General features: G+C 43.5%; 1 protein-coding gene across 5 annotated transcripts in view; it reads right to left on the reverse strand.

Moving 5' to 3' along the window:
* Positions 1-2,989: 2,989 nt before the first annotated feature.
* The window catches only part of cep112 (centrosomal protein 112), a 242,863-nt gene continuing 222,322 nt past the window's right edge, over positions 2,990-23,530 (reverse strand). For 3 of the 5 annotated variants that reach the window (XM_062452773.1, XM_062452779.1, XM_062452765.1), the window contains 4 exons: positions 14,984-15,073; positions 5,432-5,533; positions 4,390-4,454; positions 2,990-3,866 (listed from right to left, as the gene is read on the reverse strand). In XM_062452773.1, coding sequence (XP_062308757.1) covers positions 3,863-3,866; positions 4,390-4,454; positions 5,432-5,533; positions 14,984-15,073 — 261 coding nt within the window. In that variant the 3' untranslated portion in view covers positions 2,990-3,862. Of the gene's footprint in view, positions 3,867-4,389; positions 4,455-5,431; positions 5,534-13,201; positions 14,836-14,983; positions 15,074-22,526; positions 23,054-23,530 lie in introns of those variants that run through there. The other 2 variants (XM_062452787.1, XM_062452795.1) reach the window with 2 other exon arrangements.

A 23,530-nucleotide genomic window follows, 5' to 3' on the forward strand; every position in this document is an offset into this window, starting at 1 on the left:
GAACAAACCACTTTTAACTACTTAGGGAGTCAGGTGGCTGAGCGGTGAGGGAATCGGGCTAGTAATCCAAAGGTTGCCAGTTCAATTCCCGGTCATGCCAACTGACGTTGTGTCCTTGGGCAAGGCACTTCACCCTACTTGCCTCGGGGGAATGTCCCTGTACTTACTGTAAGTCACTCGTTCTTTTTTATGAGCTAAAGATTGTGTAGATGCCAGACTGTGGAGCGGGTTGAAACGATAACAGGGTTCACCTTACGGTAAGTGTAAATGTAAAGTGAAAATAACAAAATCAGTCAGTATGATGACTTGAGCGAATATCATTCACGTCTTACTAAAACAGCGGCCACGCGAAAGGGAATGAGGAAACTGTTTCCTCTACTGGGAGTCAGGTGGCTGAGCGGTTAGGGAGTCGGGCTAGTAATCTGAAGGTTACTGGTTCGATTCCCGGCTCTGCCAAATGACGTTGTGTCCTTGGGCAAGGCACTTCACCCTACTTGCCTCGGGGGAATGTCCCTGTACTTACTGTAAGTCGCTCTGGATAAGAGCGTCTGCTAAATGACTAAATGTAAATGTACTTAGATATATCCTACTATGTCTCTGGAGACTGAGGGGAGGAAGCCAGAGACAGAGGCTACTAAATGGCCCATCAGTCTTTACAGTTGTTATTACATGTCACTACAACTTCCTGTTGTGACAGGGCTGTGGTTGAACACACTGATTCTGTGATCGCTGTAGGGATTAACAGAAACAGCAGACCAAGATGTTGAGAAGAGGACAAGGGTGGTGGGATCCACAGAAATTCGGAAGAGAGAAAACAGGGTATTTGAATAATGAAGCGCACCAAGCACCAATGAACTGATCTATATCACACCCTGTGGAAGAAATTGGGATTTCCTGTGTGCTTACATTATTCACTAATCAATAGAACTAATCATTGGATACTAGTTAGTATGTTCTCATGTAAGCTTGCTATTAATAAGAGTAGATTGTGTCTATGTGTCAGGGTTAATAGATGTTCGGGGTCATGAGAAAGTACTGGGTAAACGTCCCTTGTCATGACTACAAGGTGAGCTCCAACTATGATCTCTCTCTAGTCTGAGAGTTGTCATGTGTTGGGAGCTGTGAATCTCTTTCTCTGAGACTGTTGTAACGTCATTACTGCCTGACTGTCACTATCTATGTTTACATTCTTGTGCCCTATAAAAGATAGTCCTCCGGCCTTCAGAGCTGAGAGAGACATGATTGAGACCTAAACCTGGTGTTGTGTTGTCATTTATTGTCAGAGGTCTGGATGTCTTTCCCAATCTGCAGATTGATAATACTTCCAGAACTCAACTGAACTTAGTCACTCCGTTTATGAAGAAACTGACACTTTTCATCAACCCCATCCACGCCTAAATATCCTACTACAACTTGTTTCTTCTGACGGTTATTGTAGCGGGAAGTGTTGGAGAACAACTCCTGGTCCTCCTTGTGTTCCGGCCTTTAGTTCACCCACCGACTATCAGTCCTGACAGAAAATCCATGTGGCAATCATACAAACGAACAGAGAACATTGATCTACCATCACTCACATACCCGTGCAGATCTCCCTGCCTAACTCTCCTTCCACTCCACAGTTAGGCTGAGCATTGTTGCTCGGAGGAATCAACGGTTGACAGACAGCCTAGAAAAAACCCCAGCTACATTGCCGTCAACGTCAGTGTCAAATCAACAAGAAACGGAGGCGAGAAAAAACATGACGGGAAATACTAAATAAATAGAGCAGTGAGTGAGACATGGCATGTCGGCGATAAACAGGTTTATTTATGCAGTCGGAGAACAGCAGCCAAACACTAGGCCTCCCAGGGACTGACTCAGAAAATAGCTCTATAAAAAGATTCACTGACTCTTGAACATGCACATAAGCACACACTGCAAATACGCAGCGAATCATGAATAGACACCAACACACTCACACAGCGAGTGCTACATACAGTCAATCACAAGCATGAATAATCAGGCAGTCACTAATGGACACATGCTCCCAGTGAGGGTTGATTATACACAGTAGATACAAAAGGCTACCCCACACAACCCAAAACACAATTTTAGAAGAACAGAAGGAAACACCCTCAAACGCGAACCCATCAACCATCCCTGCCTTTTGCAAGGGTGGCATCCTGTGCTGTGATACAGAACACACTGATGAAGGGAGGTGACCAGTCACATTCCCGAATGGCCTTTTCAATGTCCCATTGACCCCCCCCCCTCAACCTTTGAGATATCACATAGAGGAAGTAGAGGAGTCCTTTAATCCATAATGGGAATATATTATATTACTTTGACAATCTCTCATTCAGACAGGGACAGAACTACACTGTCCCTGTTCTGATAATAGTCCGACTGCTAAGACAAACATTGTGACTGGGTAATACAGGAAATACAGAAGCTTACTTCCTGGTTTGACCTTTAGTTCCACACTGGACATGGTTAAACTCTGATAAACGAACCCTAACAGCTTTTGCAAATATAAACACACATATGTGCGCCCACACACACAGCCAAGATATTCCAAAATGTTCACCCTCACCCATGTCAAATACAGCCCATCTCACCAACCCCTCAAATGAATACCACATTAAGCAATTAGAATCACTAGCAAAAAACGTGTAGAATAATCGTAGATTGTAATCCCTTTAGTTGGTACAAGTTCTCTGCATGCCCTTTCCATATACAACAGACACTACAAAGACTTTCTGCCGAAAGACTCAATTCCAGGTTTTGGGCAGCAGAATCAGAACATCAAATAAATACAGGCATTGGTGTAGCATTACATTTGGAAACAGTCAGGCAGGTCATGGACAATAGGAAATCGAGGAAGTGCGCAAAGGCATGCATAAACGCCAGCAATTCCAATGCAAATGCCTGCAAGATCTGCTTTTTTGAACTCTAATCTGATTTTCAACATTGTTATGACAACAATCATAGACATTAAGTACTACTGGAAAACAATAGTGGCCCTTACTTGGACCATCAACAGGCATAACCATTAAACAACCCCTTTGTCTGTGAAGGCCTAGACGCAGGGTGTTTTGTGAACTGAAGTATGGGTCATGGAGACGGGTTTTGAGTGGAGCCACTGGTAAAACACAAAGTCATGGCATGGTGCTGAGGAATCAGTCTTTGGACCAAACTGTTGTAGTATTTGGCAGGAGGTTCAAACAATATTTCCAGAGCTCTTTATCTGTACTGACCACAAACCCCCCAACTGAATAGCCGTAGATTCTTTTGAGAGCCCAAAAAAGGATAGTCTTGGAAAGAAAATGAACACCAAATACCACTAAAAGTAATGGAGGATTCAAGTTCTTTGACATGAGATCAAAGGGTTTGACTGACAGTCTTATCCAATATGGATGCTCATCAAGTGTACATGTAAAATGGATATGAACATATTATCGATGGTGTGAATAAATAACTACATTTAGATCAAGTTAATGCAGAACAAAACAAATGTTTATGATAAAAAAATACTTTAATTAAAATAATACAATTTGATATGATCATTTACTGTCAAACTTGATTTTGATGTTGAGTTGCCACACAGAGCAGTAAAAACATGCAGTGCATTCAATATTCCACAACAGGTACGTAGAAACTAAAAAAATCCAACAGTGAACAAATAATTTTTTATTTTTTAAAAAGAACATCACAAGTGTAAAACATCATGACGCACAACAGACAGAACTGGCTTAGATGATTAGTAGTTGTATGGCATGAAAGGCGTTGGTGCATGTGTGTTATACATGGTAACCATGTCAGTGAGGCTCACATCTGCCTTATCCTTCATGTTCTTGGATGGAGAGAGTGGACGGGTCCACGGTTACCTGTATTAAGGGAAGTGGGGTGTTGGGAGATGGGGTGGGGTGTTGGGAGACAGGTAAACACAGGTTTAGCCATAATCTCACAGACACAAACACAAAAAGGCATCTTGTTCTTTAATAGAGGGACAAGAGGCCAGCTTGTTAGTGAGAGGGATCTTCCAGTTTGAGAACACTACATGACTCAGGGGCCTGGGAAAGATCTGGCCCTGATATGTGAGAAGCGTCATGGGGCCAGAACCCATTTGACTAGGCTTCTTATCACTGAGTATGTATAGATGCTTTACATAAATCCATTGCTGCAGTCTGACAATGTGATGGATCACCAGAACATCAAAGGCTTCCATAGTGACGCTTTTCCCAGTCACATGAACCTATTTAAAACACTTTGGGTCTGATATTGCAGGAACTTATATGGGAGTCAATGGTACACGCAAGTGTATATTGATATTGCACATACAACTGTCAATGTAGTATGCGTAGAAGCATGTATGAGCACACTCAGCAAGAGAGCTACAAACACACCGACCTTCTACTGCGACAGGAATCCAGGTCATCCTGGAGCACAGAGGCTCTCTTCTGGAGAAAGTTTACCTGTGGAAGACAGGAAGCACATAGCAAGCACATGAAATAGAGAGACATTTTCACGTTAACAACTAGTAGTTGGAACAAGTGGAGTTTGGAAGAAATATTTTGAATGGTAAGGTTAGAGTAACTGGGTGGAAAAAGGGGGTTAGCTCATGATTGAGGAAGAAAATATTTTTTTAAGCTGGGGTTAGGCAAGCGGGGGTTTGGGTTGGTGGATTACCAGGTTAGGACACAGGGATATCTGGGGAGTTTAGTGGGGCACATGTTAGAGACACTGGATTTGGAAGTACACAGACTTCCAGGGGAGAGAAGTTCGTTTTGTTTGTTTCGCTGTGGTTGGAGACACAGGCTCATTTTCTATCCATACAGTTTTTCATCCTCAAAAATAATGCATCGTAATGTGCAAAACCCAAGACATCCTCAATGAGAGGGGAGGCTGTTCTGGTCACGAATTACATCGTATAAACATATCGGATCACAGGACTGCGGTCACAGGCTGAAAAGGGATCTGGGTTGAGCTATTCGAAGCAGGCTGGGCATTGGTGCTGTTGAGAGGCTCCCCCTAACAAACGCTGATGGTGCGGGCAGCCGACAAAGAAAAAGGCCTATTGTTCAGATTGAGAATGTCGGACTGCTGAAAGCCCCCCTCCACCAGTTTCATGTCAGACAAGGCCCTGCAAAATTATTATGAGCAGACCCAGACCCCCGTTGGTTTTATTAATGTTGTTTCAAAGTATAATAGTGTTCCCCCTCCCGTACTTTTGTCTTTGGTCCCAAGAATCTGTGACATGCAGTTCAAAGTAAACATGTGGGTTGAGTTTCTGGTGGTTTAGATCAATTTGTAGAAGGAGGGACAGGAAAACATTTATGGGAGGAAGGTACAAACTTCCATCTTTATGATTCAAAATAACCAAAGGAAAATTGTAAGTTCAACTGGGACGGACTCTAACCAACAACATGGCCGACTGGGAGTTACTTCTCACCTGAGACTTCAGAGAGGTGATGGTGTCTTCCAGTTCTTGACGTAGCTCAGCTGGCATTAACCCCTTAATCTTCAACTCACAGTCCTGACGCACTGCAGTCACCTGGGGGTGTAGAGAAGGTCTCATCAATTCACATTTGCAGATGACTGATACTCAAACAGCGCGTAAAGCTGGGATAAAAAAACTGATGAAAAAGATAAATCTTTCCAAGAGGCCAAATCCAAGAGTCCATTCAAAACATGTCTGTGTTCGCACTCACAGGAGCAGCAGGAAGCCAGTGGACCTTCCCTCTCCTCAGATAACTTCACATCTCCACAGGGGGTCCACAAGATGTAAGGCTCATCACATTGCCCCCTACTGGCCATCAGGGGTTCTACATTGTGGGGTACCACAGCTGGAGCACTGGGTAGGAGCGGCTAAACATCGCCAGCAGCGGGTAAAACACATCAAACACTGAAGCTCTCACTACCTCAACAGGGAGGAGGAAGTCTGTCTGGGGCCAAATTACACTGTAGAAACCATAGTCTGATTACAAAGTTTAAAAAGTTGAGCTTGAAAAAAAGAGTCCTGCCCACACGCACAGACTGGTGTTCACTGTGCACACACTGATTGTAGAGTCTATGGAAGTCTTTTGTGGTCATTTGAAAAGAAATATTTGAGAAAATATCTAGTATTTTCAAAGGGTTATTACAGCAAGAGCCTGCAACACCGGCCACTGTTAAGTCATGACCAACGGTCCAGCTAACACCAACATTACTGCCCTCCTCCTTTCACAAATTTGTGAGGGTGAGGGTACTACTTTTCCTAAAATAATTTTTCTGTTGTGGATTTAGCTGATTGTTCTGGCTTTTAGTAATTAATCTTTCTGGGCACAATGAAAGGATTGGGAAGCACTTCAAAGTGGTAGAGTATAAATGATCTCTACACACTGGAGCTCCCCTGTTTTGTCCCAGCACAGTGTGCAGTAAATTAGGCCTCTGCCACTATGCCAAATGATGTTCCCTGACTTCTCTACTCATTTAAAAATGGCAGGGAAATAATGTCAGAAGTCCATCAATGAACTTTTTTTTTCTCTGTGAAAAAGTATGTTTTAAGTCATTTGAGAGGATTCTTTTCAAACGAATGTGAAAAATGGCTTTGCAGGCTGTAATTTAAGATTCCAAGGAGTTCAGAATAGAGGTGAAGACATGAGCACATTTTTAAACTTTTTTCTATGTATAGACATGGCTACAGTCATAACAATTCAGTGGCCCAGACAAAACAGTTGACCACCTCAAACCGAAACTACAAACACCGGGTAAAAAAACACACATCCTTAAAGATGCTGTAAAGCAAATTTCATGATTTGCTTCTCAGTTCATTATATACGTGTGAAATTAGTTGCTGAAAGCATGTGCAAAGCGCAAAAAAAGTTTCTCACCCGTTTTCAGCTCAGGTTTTGTATAGGCGGGGCAAAACCCAACCTATCTACGTCAGATCACACACGGTTTATATAACCTGCATTCTGTTACTCAGCTGGTACGATGCAAAGACAAAGTAATTAACACATCAAACACTCAGAGACTGCAGGTAGGTCTGTTCTGATATCTGCAACTGATTTAGCTACTTGTTGCTGTTGCTAAATTCAATAAATTTGAGGGGGCGGAGCTTCAGTTCCTTTAGGCGACACGCTTTTCTCATGATTTCAAAGCCTAATTTAACATACTTGTCCGTTTTTTTTCATCTAATTTGGATGGGTAGTTAACAACACATTCTTCTGTGGTGTGATGAACTTAAAACAAATTTTCAGTTCTGCTTTAAAGCATCTTTAATAAACAACTTTCAAAATCTAAACGTTTCCATTTCACTGCAGCATTCTTCATGTGTAGACTGTTAAGCAACAATTCATGGGATGTCTGTTCTGATTAGCCTCAAAGTTATACACACAGTATCCAGTCTTCCTTTGGCCTAAAGTCTTGTATAATGTATTGGAGCTAAATGTGTTGTATGATCTGAAAGATTGAGATGCAATCACCACAATAATTTTTTTGTGGTGTTTAAGCAACTACATTCAGGGAGATGGGGTAAAGGGGGCCTGGGATGAGCCCCCCTTTGGTCGAGAGGAACAGTATTATAAAATAGCATTGTCTACCTGGCTCCCAGCCTAATGACTTCACAAGCAGCTGTGTTAGATTATAAAATGTGGGTGTGGGAAGGACTGAAATAACTAAAAGATCACTTCTTTGCAATAGCTGCAGGTCGACTTTTTTGTAATACTGAAATACTTACATAATTCATGTAAAAATTAAAATGTCATTAGTTTGAAGACCAGTCTATGGATGCACTGGTCAGCCTTAACAAAGCAGAGGCTGTCTTTGAAACATAAGCTTTTTACACTCTACACTGTTGTATGTATCAACAACACTGTCATGGTCTATTGTGTAATATATGTTTGTGGATTCAGCTTACAGACAGAACTGCCACTTTACAGTAGGCCAGAGAGTGCCGATTGAACCCAATAACCCCTCATGGCCATACTGTACCTATGCACAGATAAATAAATAAAAATGAACCAGGAACATCAAAAAAACAAAACATGGATGCCTTTTCTACACACTTTCATTTCTGCGTCTTCTAGACAGTTTTCATATCTTTTTCCACATCTATTTCTCGCTGCATTTTTGTTTGTACTGTAAAGCCCTTCTTCTGACAGGTGGTGGAAGGGATGGGACAAGTCCTAAAAGAGACTGCTTACCAATCAGACAGATGTTTGGACCTTTTGAAGGTGCTCACTGATGAAAAACTTCACTGCCAGGTTTTAGTCATTGACAGATTCCGGATGACGAGGAAGGGAGGGAGTAGGGAAAAAGAAAAGTGCAACTATTCTCCAAAGCTTTCGGTCATCTGAGAAAAGGAGGAACAAATCAGAACTTCTGGGAAGTCGGTTTCAACCCCCTTTTAGGCCTCCTCCTTTTTTGGGCCTGTTTCTGATGGTTTCACTTTCCCTGCTGCTTGATACTGTGACACATGGGTGTTTTTGACAGCTGCCAGGAGAAAAATACAAGGCCTTGACACTTTGAACATTCAAATGAAGTTTGTCATGTCGTCAGGAAGCTTGATGTATGCTAATGAAGCAGGAGGTGGGGGGCGGGGGGGGGGGCGGTTTGTGCTGCTGGAAGATTCCAAAGTGAACCTTGTCAGATACAAGAGGGTACATCAAAAACAATCCCACTCACAAAGTTTGCACCGCCACATCTATGAGTTTGCACTCAGAGTTCATCAAGGAGCGGTTTGAACTCAAAAACCCTTCACTGAGGAGGAATATACAAAGTGCTTCACAGAACTGCACAACTCAATGAGGTAGGACGGATTACAACTAGGAACATATCTCAAGTTCTGAGAAAAGGGATGGGTTAGCTCAGCTGTTGCTGATCGATTGTGAAACTACAAAAAACTATGCTGGGGACAGAAGAGATTGACGGCTGCAGAACTAGTCCTCCTTCATTTAGATCCGCACAGTACATCTCACCTTAAACACCGATCTGTTTATATGATACGCTTCTAGGTTACTGTCATGGTATTAATTTGAACTTTGTGAAGCACTACTTCATGACTCATGTTATAATGTATCGAAAAGGCCTGTGGTACTAAACTTTTGTACTTTACCTGAGAGTCCGAGCTTTACAATGAGAAGCTGACCCGCCCATTTAGAGGTAGGGAGCCTGCAAGGGCCCTGGAACAAACAGTCAGCCAACATCTGTGTGAAGTCTGGGCAAAAAGCTGTTATGGTCTGTGAAGGCTCGGATTACAAAGACACATCTTGGCAGATAAACTAGGGCAATATCACTGCGAGGAAGGAGAGAGAGTCTGTCCCAGGTTTTATTGCCACACACACAAACACAAAATCAAACACACTCACGCAAATTAATGAGCTTATATACACACAAAAAGTCCTGCAGACCGGTGTAAAAATTGCCTACTCATTGCATTCATTCATTAATAAAGAACCCCCTTTGAAGATTATTCTACGACGTTACCCGGCAGTAGAAGATGTAATCGCGATTCAAACATTACCATCTGCTAACTGAAAATATGCCCCCAAAAACGTAAATAAGCTTGACATTTATTTAGTGGAAAATCGCTCATTCATAAAAAGCTCACTGGTAGCGATCATTGTCAGTAACAACGCAAAATGCGATATAGCGCTGTGTGGAGAAGCTGCCCCGGTAAATTCTACTACTACAGTGCAGTACTAGACTACTGCTGTGTTCGTCTTGGTAGCGATTGCGTTGGTTGAATTCGATTTAACGTTCCGTTGTACGGTTTAGGCTGAAATTAATTATTTTCATGAAGAGATTGACAAAGTTTAGGCTGTGGCAATTAAGTTCAGGTTAGTAGTCAGATAGTTTCACCTATTGAAAGACTTTTGATTTAAGTAAGGGGAGTGCCGAACATGTTCTGTCGCCGTTTGACTTCCTAAACAGCTGTGTAGATGTTTTTGTAGCGTGTCTCACGTAGGCTACAGCGTTGCAGTGAGCAACACTGGTTTGAAACCACAGGTAATGATAATTTCACCAACAAATCGTTTACTTGTAATGTAATGTCATAATAAATCCTACAACGAAAATGTATTTGTGAGGAATGTTTATTTTAACGATTGAAAACAGATGCATCATAGACCACTGTAGTATGTGTTTCCCGGGCAACAGAGGCTAATGTCATGCTAATGCTTCAGTGAAATAGTAGACTACCGTTTCCGAAAGTAGATGTGGGCCTACTTCCTTAATAATATCAGCTAATATTGTACATTACATTTCACAATTGTGTTTCACATCACAAAGTAAAATGAGTAATTAGTTATCACCCTGGCCTCTTTGCTTGTGGCGTTTCTGCAGCTGCCTTGCAGTAAAGCTATAGTTAGCCTAGCTATCCCCCAAGTTAACAGATGCAAAACAAATGTTCTGCTACAGGTAGTCACGCGTGTTTTCGTGACGTTAGTGACGTTAGTAACGTCAGTGACTGTGGCTAGCAAATTAGCCACCGTTAGCTTCACTTTTCGCCACAAAAACTTGAGCCTAAACCATGCAACGGAACGTAAATAAAAATACAAGCAACTCAATCGCTACCAAGACGAAACTTTTGACACCTAGGTTGTCTATGTAGGCCAAATATTGACGAAGATTTAGGGGTGTGAAGAGAAACAATAATAATAATAAATATAGCTGCAAGCAGCAATGAGGTGGCCAAGCAGTCGAATGACCCATAAAACATGTTAGACATCCTCAGAAGAGGGTTACGAGTACACGCAACAAGTTTGGTGTGAATCCATCAAAGATTTGCTGAGATATGACCCAACTTCCTGTTTGCTGGCTTAACGGCACATTTTGATTGGCCGTACCGGGCAAACGGTTTTGAAAATACAAAAAACATATGATGGCTTTTGTGAGGCTTGGTCTGAAGATGATCTCTGCCAAATTTGGTGAAGATTGGAAAACATTTGTAGGAGGAGTAAAGAAAAAACGTTTTTTCAGTAATTCAAAATGGCGGCCGCATCAATTCGGCTGTTATCACAATTTATCATGTGTCACACACGGGATGTCCCAAGATAATCATCAGACAAAGGAATCACTTAATAAAGGCAAACGAATCAGCAATTATTGGCCAAAACACATTTTTGCATCCTGCGGCCACGCCCAGTGATCACATGACACCAAATTGTTTGGACACATCCTCAGATGAGGGTTTCGAGTCATCATACCAAGTTTGGTGTTGATTTCTCAAGGATTGGCTGAGATATGACCCAACTTCCTGTTTGGTGTCTTTGCTGCCGAATTTTTTTGTGAGGGTTGCTGTGACAATGATGTGTGCCAATTCTGGGGAAGATTTGATAAAAATTGAAGGAGGAAAAGCGAAAAAACGTTTTTCCTTAAAATTCAAAATGGCGGAAAATCTATATAACCGTAAATTGACGTCAAAGGGTGTGTTGAACTCGTCTTGATCCAGGGAATCCAACGGTACCTCATTTTTGAAAATCGGTCATACGGTTCAAAAGTTACGTGTGTAAACACAAGTCCAACTTTGACCCGTTGGTGGCGCTAGAGTGCTCGAATGGGAGACATAAAACTTGGTGAAAATAAAGAGGGGACTATGCTTAATGAGTGTGCCAAATTTCACAACTTTTTACCATATGGTTCTAGGGGCTGCCATAGACTCCAATGGGAGAAGAAGTGTAATAATAAGAAGAAAAGGTAGAAACACTTAAGTGGCTTCGCGGCTTGGCCACCAATAATAAGAAAAGGTAGAAACACTTAAGTGGCTTCGCGGCTTGGCCACCAATAAGAAAAGGTAGAAACACTTAAGTGGCTTCGCCGCTTGGCCACCAATAAGAAAAGGTAGAAACACTTAAGTGGCTTCGCCGCTTCGCGGCTTGGCCACCAATAATATATATTTGAGAGAACCAAGGTTGTGCCCTTGCCAAAGGCAAAGCACACCCAATAATAAGACTTTATTTATATAGCACATTTTATACAAGAATTACAGCTCAATGTGCTTTACATAAAATCAATAAAAATAATTACACAAGTGATAAAAGTAATACAAATAAATAAAAAATAAGAATACAAATTAAAATGTAACTCAACAAAATACAAGCCCCAGTCTTTGCGGGAATCAAAACACATAAGCCGCAGTCTTTGAGGTATCTCGAATCCGTCTGAGACTCGAGCTGCCTTTGCAGTTTCCAAAACATATATCAAACCAGACTAACCGCAATTCATCTGCGGTCTCTCAAATCCGTTTTAGACTCGAGCTGCCTTTGCAGTTTCCAAAACATATAACAACCCAGACTAGCCGCAATCTATCTGCGGTCTCTCGAATCCGTCTTAGACTCGAGCTGCTTTTGCAGTTTCCAAAACATATATCAAACCAGACTAGCCACAATCCATCTGCGGTCCCTCGAATCCGTCTTAGACTCGAGCTGCCTTTGCAGTTTCCAAAACATATAACAACCCAGACTAGCCGCAATCTATCTGCGGTCTCTCGAATCCGTCTTAGACTCGAGCTGCCTTTGCAGTTTCTAAAACATATAACAACCCAGACTAGCCGCAACAATAAAACACAATAATAAAACAATAAAAAAACTAATAATAGTAGTAAAACCCTTATGAGATAAAATTATTTAAATGCTTTGGTAAAAAGATAGGTTTTAAGCTGTTTTTTGAAAATGTCTAGCGTGTTTGCTTCCCTAATATTTATGGGTAATTTGTTCCAGAGTTTTGGGGCGTAATTGACAAGGCCGCATCACCAATCTTATTACTTCTGGTGACCTCTAATAGGCCTGCATTTGATGATCGCAGTGTTCTAGCTGGTGTGTAGTTTATAAGAGAGTTAACAATGTAGCTAGGTCCTCCGGAAAAGGACCTTAAAGTCAATTCTGAAGGTAACAGGGAGCCAGTGTAAAGTAGCTAGGACCGGACTAATGTGTTCTCTCCTTTTAGTTTTGGTTAATAATCTAGCTGCAGAATTTTAAATGAGCTGTAGTCTTTCAGAAGTGGAAGAAGATAAGTGCCTCACAGGCAGCCTCTATCCTCTATCACCAGAAAGCAGTAGAGGCCCAAAACTGTCTATTTGTGTCTATTTGTTCACTTATTGCACTTTACACATGCCATGCTCTGCACTTTTTGCTGTTTTTCCACTTCTGGTTAGATGCTAAACTGCATTTCGTTGCCTCAGTACTGTACTCTGTGCAATGACAATAAAGATGAATCTAATCTAATCTAAAAAAACAACGTGATGGAGCAAAATTCAAAAGTCCGATGGCAGAAAGTACCATTATTACTCACCCACATTTTCCAAGTATGATATTGTTCTCCTAATACATGCTATTCCTAATTGTGTTTAGAAAAACTCTATACGCTGAGGTATGGAATTCAAGGTGGCACAATTATGAAAGTCTGAATCACTGCAGTGTTGATTAAGGATACGACTTTGGGATGAACTTTGAAGGGGTTAGTGGCTGACAGCCCACTGGTACTGACCTTCCGAGCGGTGAACGGGACTGCACCCGACTACATCAAGTCTCTCCTCCAGCCTTACACCCCCACCCGCCACCTAGGGTCTTCTTCTGAAAACCGTCTGGTGGTCCCACCGCTCAAGAGCGCCCAGTCCCAACACAAGCTCTTCTCCTGTCTGGCCCCCCAATGGTGGAATCAACTCCCCACCTCCATCAGGGACACTGACTGTCTCCCCACCTTTAAGAAAAGGCTCAAGACGCACTTGTTCCGGGAGTACAACGGCACTTAGGAATGCTTGACTGGACCTGATGTTAGTTTCCTCCAGTATCACAATGACTCTTATTGAGAGACTTGTTGCTGTTGTTGGTTAGTTGTAACAGATTTAAATTCTTGTACTAGCTGTGAAATATTTTACTGTTGATTGTTTTTCTACAGGTACACTCTTGCACTTTTTGAGTTTCATGTTGTTTAATTGTAACTTGTTTAACTGAATGCTGTTATGGTTCTTCCCTTTGGCACTTATTTGGTTTTTCACAATGTATGCTTCATGTTTTGGCTGCTCGCAATGTTTGGGGCTATCTCGTTGTTATGATCAGTGACCTATGCACTTTTGTAAAGCTCTCTCTTGGAAGTCGCTTTGGATAAAAGCGTCCGCTAAATGCATAAATGTAAATGTAAAACACCAACCCCTCCTGTAGATTTATGCAGCCCAGACCTGGTGTATCCTCACAGGGGTGTGTGAAGTGTGTGTCAACGGTCAGTGGTCTGGTCTGGGCATGGGACGACGACGACAAAGAGTCTGTCTCTGGTGTACATACCAAGCTCCAGAATGCACAGACACAACCTGGTCATTACTCTTTTCTTCTGTGTGTGTCAAGGTCATGGAAATTCCTTATTAGAGGGCAGACCAGGGAAATGTGTGTGTGTAGGGTTTTCCTCTGAACCTCAGTGGCTGTGGTATTCCTGGCCCCCAGCACTGGCTCTTGAAGCCGGATCTCAAGGAATTTGGGAAATGTTCAAGGGTGTATATCTCTCTGACTCTCTCTGAACTAAGGAGTAAGGGTGAATAAGAAAAGTGGGGAGGGAGAAGGAGAGAAGAGAGAGAAGGAAGTAGAGAAGGTGTACTGTCCCTACCCACCCGGAGGGTGTGATGGGAATTGGTCATGGACTTGAGTTTGGAGGTCTGTGAGACACTGTGTGTGTGCATGCGTGTGTGTGTGGGGAGGGTAAGCAGAGAGAGAGGGTATGAGACACACTCAAAGTGGGAAGGTGAGGAGAGGTAAGGTGTGAGAAGGAGAGAAGGAAGTGGATGAATGATGTTGGTAGGGGTCAGGACTTGATGGATACAAGGGTACTGGGAGGGATCATGTTTTGGGAGGTTAGGGTGATTGTGGTGTAGACTGTGGGGTGGAGCTGAAAGACAGAAAGAGAGACTAAGAGTGTGGAAAGGGGGGATGGGTAAAGGGGGGGGGGGATTGGCAAGGGGGGGGGGGTGAAGAGAGTGGGTATGGGGTGAGGAAGGTGGAGTGTGTGTGTGTGTGGAGGGGGGAGCATTGGTTACCTGTTCCTGATTCTCAAGTTCTTTGTTAAGTAGCTTCTTCTCTGAGGCATGCAGCTGTCTCTGCAGACTCTCCACCTTCTCCTGCAGAGCCTGGAGGGAGAACGAGAGAGGGGGGAACATGGAAGGAGAGAGAGAGATAATGAGAAAGAGACAGAGGGAGAGAGAGAGGGATGGTTATAGCAATATATATAGAAATGCACAGACACAGAGAAGGAGAGGAGGCTCAAAGGTAAAGATGAGAAATGGAGAGAGAATGACAAGAGAACAAGAGAAAATGAGAGAAAGACAGACACAGGGAGAAAGAGAGGGAGAGAAAGAGTGAGATTCAGTGTTAGATTAGCTGTCCTGTCAGGACTTAATGATAAGTCCTGACAGTAATTACTGGAAAGCTGTGCTCATTACAGAAAGTAATTTCAGAGAAGGACAGACTTACACAGGGAATACGCTTTCTTTCTAGGGGTTTAAAAGTCATACACACTTTGTCTACACAATACTCACTTAATGTAGAGACCATTCTCTTGGTGTCTTAAATACTACCACCAACACCTTATATGTATAGGTGATTCATTTGATAATATCCATGCTGTTGTATAAAATCAGTTATTTCCTCAACGGGCATCGAAGTCTCAAAGTGTGTGTGAGATCTAGAGTGTGTAAAAAAGGGTCAAAAGTGTACAAGAGTTTTCCCCTCATTCTGTCTGTAACTGATAGCAGTGGAAAGAAAGGCACAGTTCCTGTATGTGACTTAGAACCAGATGTCTAACACACACACACACGGACGCACACACGCCAGCTTCGATTAGTCCTCACGAAAGGCAGAACACACGCTTGCTCACACACTGAAAACATCATGCAAATAACATGCGTGCATGTAGCATGCACACAAACACACAAACAATCCCTGGTAATCATGAATACATAAGAAGTTTCCTCCAGTGTGTGATTGAGTAGTGCAAGTGTTCCCTCCTATTTCCAGGGAAACACAGTTCAGGTGGTTACCAGGACCACTGTGCTCTTCACGTTCAAGTCCAGTTCCAGGATAGCAAAGCATCCAGTCCACAAAAAAACTAATGTCTGTAAAACAGATCTGAAATAACATATCCTGTTGAGTTAAAAATAAACACATTTTGAATTTGTTTGATAAAATAATTAGATTTTTTGGATGCATGAGACATCGGCAAGTATTACGCCTGACTGACTCTGCTTTCAAGTTGTTTGCTGTTGATGATCTATGGCTTTTCTTCAAAACAGACCTTACTGTCCCTTATCCAAAAGGCTACATATTGGACTGAAAACATCTAATAAAACCAGTTGTTGGCTCAGTGTCCTGGCCTATGGTTATGAGCCTCTTGATGATAATAATCAGTGTGTTTTCTCTCTAGCTCAGTTGTCTGGATCCAAGCCACCCCATGGTCCAACTTTGTTATTCACCATCCTCCTCCTTTCCTTTAGTTTCATCATGCAAGGTTGTTCCATGCTGAGACAGAACAGCTCTGTGGATCCGGTCTGGAAAGGCCTTCAGAGGTTTTTGCTGTGTGCTGGATTTTGTTAACCGACAAAATGCACACTCATGACTCATATCACCCCCTGTAAAGTAGGATTACTCAGGGTGTGAAAACGTGCGTGCAAACAGATGACCCCGTCCTAACCTTAGCGTAAACTCTCTGGGGTCTCCCAGGCACACCTCCAGGGGAGTGGGGGGGCTTCAGAAGGAAGGTTCCAGGAAAAAGGGCTGGATGGTGGGATGGCCTTCTAATGTGGTTCCCTTATCTGATCACAGAGAGACCACTGAGTCACCACTTCAGCGGCATTCAAAAGGATGACTCAGTGGAACTACTGTGTATAAATGAGAGAAGCCCTCCAGGTTTAGAGTCACTGCTAGTCATTGCACTCATTACCCCTCTCAGACAGACTCCCAGCCCAAATTTGGCCAGGGCCTTCATGGACCATTCTGATAGAAGAAGTCTAGATAGTCTAGAAATTGTGTAATAGGAACATATTTCCAGTCCACTTAACGTTCAAGTTACATCTGAGTGAAATGACGTGAGATCCAAGTAGACATATATGTCCTTGCCTGGGCGTGCTAACCCCATCCTTCAGCTTAAATAGCACCTTGTAACATTCTACAGTACATTTCAGAAATCTGGTTTAGCACTTAAAAACACACACATCTTGATATCTAACTGTTTCTAGAGACAGTGGTGGTCCTGCCTACAAACGACTTCCATACAAACCCTTCAACCAGAGCTGAAGGACCACAAGGGGCAGCGTTAGAGTGGATAACCCCTGGATAGAGTATCTCTGTGGGCATCCATCTCCAACCTCCAACACACAACCTGAGCCCCTCTCTTGGAGCTTAGAGGAATAGGATCTAGGTCAAGCGGCTGATCCTCCAACGATAAAGCCCATTCTCATTCCAACAGATCTGAGCAGGGGTCCTGGCAAGGATTCCTACTTATCCCTGATCCCAGACACACCCTGGACACCGCACGTATTCTCCCCTACTTTGAAGGGCTCGTCTTCCCAGGTGGCCCAGCTGTGATCTATATTTCTCTCTTTATATCTTGTTATATCCATCCATCACTCTCCTTCCCTCAATCCATCTTTCTTGTTCTCCAATATGTATGGACACATTTAGACTTACCTTATGCACATGCACATACACGCATGCACACAGACCCATACAGTTGCACACACATTCATGCACACACACTCTGGATGCAAGTGTGTGATTTTCTATGGAAGATCCTCTAATCAGGGTCCAGATGGAGGGTGATATGGTCTTTATCATGCCTGCAGAGTGGGATCAATCTAATAGACCAGAAAGAGGTGTAAAATTTCCTGAAGGAGAGGGGGACAGAAGGAGGGGGCTCAGTCGTGGTGATGGAGGTTTAGGAGGAGGAAAGAGGCAGAACATGGGCAGGATTAAATAAAAAAGGTATATAGGAGGAAAGACAGAAAGGTCCAGTATTCAGCGGAAATAACTGAAAGAAAATTGGAGTAAGGAGAAGAGAGGGGTAGAGGAAAGAGAGAGAGAGGGTTGCTCCAAACTGATTTTCTTTAACATCTGTATCAGCACTCCTTATTTCTCTCTATATAATTTAACTTCACATTACTCAGAATGCACACATACAAGCCTGTTATCAAAACAAACACACTGAACTGAGAACGGCATGCAGGTGTAGGCATGCATTGATATTAAAGTTCAAGTTCTAAAAGGTGAGTGTTTTACTAAATTAAACAAGTGTGCATAGCGTACACACACAGACACACACACAGCGGTGCGAGACCTGAGTCATCTTTCCTGGGTGGTCCTTCTGCGAAGATAAGGCAAGAATGTTTCCCTCGGGTGAAGTAAAAGAAACACAGAAATAGAGAGAGAAAAAAGGAGAGCGGGAGGGAGGATGAAAAAGGCCCGGGGCCCCTTTAAACTCCAGGCCATGTTTTGTTAGCCGAGGCAGGCAGCGCTCTCTTCATGTGGAAGCTGCTTCTATTTGCAGTATGCTGTCAGAAGATTCTCCCAGACACAGATTAAAGAGATCCTCTAATGACACTGAGGCAGGACAGCTTCAGACAGGAGAAAACCTCTGCCTGCAGCGCCTCCAGCACTGCCTGCACACACACAGAATGTACGACTAAACACACACACAGAATGTACTTCTACACGCATACACACACACATAGTATGTGCGTGCACACACACACAGAATGTACTTCTACACACACACACACACACGTACAACTACACAGTTTGAGTAGGACTACAAATACAGGTGTGTGTTTCTTGTTGATTCTTGTCTAAATTATGTATGCTTGTCATTGTGCAGGACAGTCGGCAGAATGAACAAACACACCTTCTAGTGTGTGTTTAGGTGCCATGCTGATGATGGACAGTAAGGGGCTATCCTGTTATCCATACATGGTCTACAGTCCAGTTCATGTAATGTATGTGTGTTTCTCTCGCAGCATCCTGGAATGTTATCTCCTTCCACTTCCTCTGATACAAGGATCAAACACTGCTGGGAATGTGCCCACAGCCGGAAAACTCGTCAGTCAGCTAACATCATATATATATATATACACACACAGACATCTTATCCCTACAACCCTCCACTCCCCAAAATCACACACACACGTTATTGAAGCAGCTCTTTGCCTGTGCAGAAGAAGGTACCCTCACCCACCTGCTCTTGATCCCGTACTGCCAGTCCTTCCCACAGGCAAAGTCATCTTTTCAACCAGCACAAGAACCAATGCATACATAACTACAGTCCAGCCTACTGCTGCTGCTTGATCTCAGTACAGCAGTGTAGGAGGAGTGTGTGTGTCTTTTTCACTGTATAACAATACAGCAGTCAGTGTTGTATTGTGTGTGTGTGTGAGATGTCACACAGAGGATGTGACTGCAGGACCTTCACAGTGTGTCAATGACACACTGATACAGTAACAGATACCGAGGCCACAAGCAAAGGTGTGTGTGTGTGGTGTGAGGTATGTGTGTGTGTGTGTCAGGGAGAGCAGGCGAGGGGAGAGGGAGAGACAGGAAGTGTTGCTGTGGGGAGCAGGAACAGTGGTGCTGATCAAAGCCAGGCTGGGTGACACCATGGGCGGGGTGCCATTGTTTATTCACCAGCCACCTCTCCCCCCTTGGCAGGCCGAGGTGTGTGTGAGTGTGTGTGTGTGGGGGGGGGGGGGGAGGAAGAGACAGAAAGGGTGACACACAGTGTCAGAAAGGAATAACAGCAGGATAAAGAGAGAGAGAGAACGAGTTAGAGAGAGAAATCCCAAGGGAGGGAAAACATGGACTTGAGCTCTGTCAGATCTGGCAGCTGCAGAGTTGACACTGGCACAGATACACACAAACAGATACACCCACACACAAGCACACACACAAAACACAGATACAACTCTGCACCCCAACCTTTTTAAAAAACCAACCTTCCCTACTTCCCTCAACCCTGGATGGAGCAGAGATCACCTGAAGTAGAGAAAATATCAAAGGAAGAACAGGAGTTTTCCAATTCTTGGTGTCTTACATTTACATTACATTTACATTTAGTCATTTAGCAGACGCTCTTATCCAGAGCGACTTACAGTAAGTACAGGGACATTCCCCCCGAAGCAAGTGGGGTGAAGTGCCTTGCCCAAGGACACAACGTCATTTGGCACGGCCGGGAATCGAACTGGCAACCTTCAGATTACTAGCCCGACTCCCTCACCACTCAGCCATCTGACTCCCTGTCTTGGCGATGGGGCTGTTCCCTCATACCCCCTCCCAGCAACATGTGGGGACTGTGGGGTGTGACACGTTCCCTTTTCCACCAACATGCAACAGGTTTTGTTCCGGTTTGCCCACCTAATTTTGGACCGTTTGTAGCCTTATGACCAAAAAGTAATTAGTTCAGAACCCCAAAGTTGGTTCCAATCATACGGTGGCCGACGTGCAAACGCGCTGCAAATTAAGAAAACACATGCAAATAGACAAAACACAAGCAAATGAAGAAAACTGATCATGAATTTGACAACACATGCGCAGCATTCAGCAAACGCGCTGCAAATACACACAACACAACCAAATACATAAACGCGCTGCAAATACATAAACGCGTTGCAAAAACGAAAGCACGCAAACTTCTCATATGCTCTCTCTCTTTCGCTCCGTGGGGCCAAAAAATCAAGCTGTTCCACTTAGCGCTCCCCCTAGAGGCCTGGTCAACTTCCATTGTGAAAACTGGATGCAGCGTTTTTGGTTTGCGTGCTTTCGTTTTTACAACGCGTTTATGTATTTGCAGCGTTTTTGGTTTGCGTGCTTTAGTTTTTTCAACGCGTTTATGTATTTGCAGCGTTTTTGGTTTGCGTGCTTTCGTTTTTGCAACACGTTTATGTATTTGCAGCGCGTTTATGTATTTGGTTGTGTTGTGTGTATTTGCAGCGCGTTTGCTGAATGCTTCGCACGTGTTGTCAAATTCATGAAGATGTTTTCTTCATTTGCTTGTGTTTTGTCTATTTGCATGTGTTTTCTTAATTTGCAGCGCGTTTACACATGTCGGCCACCGTACAATCAGGAACCAAAAATTGGCAGGTTGTCCTTGACCTGAAGTGCAACCCGACATCAGTGGGCGTGTCATATTCTACAGGTCGGTAAGAGAGGATGGAGAAGGCAACAATGAAGGTGTCAAGCGAGAAATTGTCTGCCGACAAAACCCAATGCTTTGTGACGATTAGGTAATCTCCTGAATTTCAGGGAAAGCTAGAAAGTGGCACAAGAAAGAGTAAGCTGTATGCCAAACTTGTTGAAGAGTGACACATGCTGGGGTCACTCGGACACAAGAACAAATAATAAACTAACCCCCCCAAAAAACGCCCACCATTGATGATGCATCCTTGATTACTACAGTACCGGTCAAAATGGAGTGGAAACACGGGCTGGTTCTCTAGATAGCACCAAAGTTCCAAAAACCATGAACAGAACCAGTGGAAAAGGGGGTATCTTGTCATCAGTGTGTGCTTCCTCTATGGTGTGTGAATACATGTGTGTATGTAGGCTGTGTATGAGTTTGTGTATGTCGCTTGGAAGTCGCTTTGGATAAAAGCGTCTGCTAAATGCATAAATGTAAATGTATGTGTTTGTCTGTATTTGTAGAGCAAAGGAGAGTTCCAGTGCTAAATTTACATGCTACTTCAGTACGACCTATATAACAAGACGGCTTAAGAAATCACACACACAAACACACACACACACACCTTGCTGAGACAGGACAAAAAGCCTGATGTCGAGATTATGACCTTTTTCTACATTGTTTTACCCCTTTGTATAAAGTAGGTGTAGGACAGCCAAAACTAAGTTGGTTATTTGGACCAAACCAGTCGACCCTTATGCCTAGCAGGTCTAATCCCCCTGTCTTCTCATGGAGCATCCTCTGGGGCCACGTCCGCCAGTTTGCATCAAAGCTTTTGATGTGTGATATTCAAACTAACAGGGGGTTATGCAAAAGTGGCATGATAGGATTCCTGCCCAATCTTGCCCACACACGGCCTCGGTCACTGACATCTAACACACAAATGTCATCACACACACACGTTTACACACATTCAATCACACATACATACACACACACAGTCCCTAGCTACATTCCTTTGTATTTTTTTCAAAAGGTCAAAAGAAGAGACTACCTGGAACATCTGATAGTGTCTAGCTAGAGTATTCCCAACAACAGTTTTGGGATTATTACATTCAAATGGCACAGCTAACTTTGATGTTATTTTCTTCTCTCCCATTGTCTGAAGCCCCTCTGCTTTCATAAGCTGCCTTTGAAGTGAGCGGTGTGGAAACAATGTCGGCCAGCGACACGCTTCCAACCACGGGCCAAACCTTCACCAGCCTGTTCTCCCTCTCTCCTCAGTTCAGTCTCTTTCTTCTCTTCTGTCTTCTGTTTCCTGTCCACCCCCCCCCCTTTCTTCTTCTAACCTTTTTTTCCCTCCCCGTTTGCCACCCCCCCCCCTTTCTTTTCTCTCTCTGATCACGTCCCCCCTCGCCCCCCCTTCTGTCTTGTGGCTGGACTTTAATCAACAAGTCATCATTTAATTGGAGGCTCATTAGAGAGCTGTTACCACTGGAGGATGGTGATAATGAGGACACCAGCTAAATAACAGGAAGAGAGAGGGAAAGAGAGAGGAAAAGAGAGGGGGAAAGAAAGGGGGTTCACCCTCCATCGGAGGTAAATGAGAGTCTAACAGGACATGGAGTCTTGTCTATAGGTTAAAAGAACATCCTGTATGGCCCATGGCAGACACAACATACACTACATACCCTGCCACTGTGTCACAGATGTGGTCCCTGGACTAAGCTGTACAGAGGTGTGTTACATTCATTCATGATTCATGACAGAGGGACAGCTGATTGGAAAAGTAATGTAGCTCGAACAGAACAGAGATGTTCTTTTGTCACACTTGACAAACAAGTTAGATTTTTTAATTTGTAGTATTTTCCTGACTTCCTTTCTCTGATGTATTGCCGTCATTGATTGTGCCGCACAATCCTTTCCCCCCCGAATCCAAGAAATTAACCATCTGAAAGAGAAGATTGAAAACAGTCTCGTAGACCTCAACATGGACCATTTAGTCTCAATCCGCAACACCTCCCTGAACAAACTCCTGAACAAGTGAAACGAAAAGGTGCAAAGTGCATGGAGCAGGACGGAAAGAAGTAAAGAGAGGGAGTAGAAATAACTTCAAAGGATGGAGGGAGAGGAGGGAAGGGTAAAGAGGAGGGTTGCCTGGCGAGCTAAATAAAGTAGCAGACAGGCAGAGTTAGGAGCATCGCCCAGACGCGAGACACTTAAAGACAGTTGCTGTGACAAGGTAGAGAAGTCGAGTGCGACTGCGGGGGTGAGCTAGAGGTTGTAAACCCATCATAAAAAGGGACACAACTGTGACCCTGTTTAAAGTACTGACAAAAGAAAAGACGACCCGTGTCCAGTTTATGAAAGTATTGCCCAGACAGGGAAGGCTTGTCTGGGGTGTATGGTTTAGTGCAGTTCCCCTCCC

Source organism: Osmerus eperlanus, chromosome 2, assembly GCF_963692335.1.
Source record: "Osmerus eperlanus chromosome 2, fOsmEpe2.1, whole genome shotgun sequence".
In the NCBI taxonomy this organism is placed as follows: Eukaryota; Metazoa; Chordata; class Actinopteri; order Osmeriformes; family Osmeridae; genus Osmerus; species Osmerus eperlanus.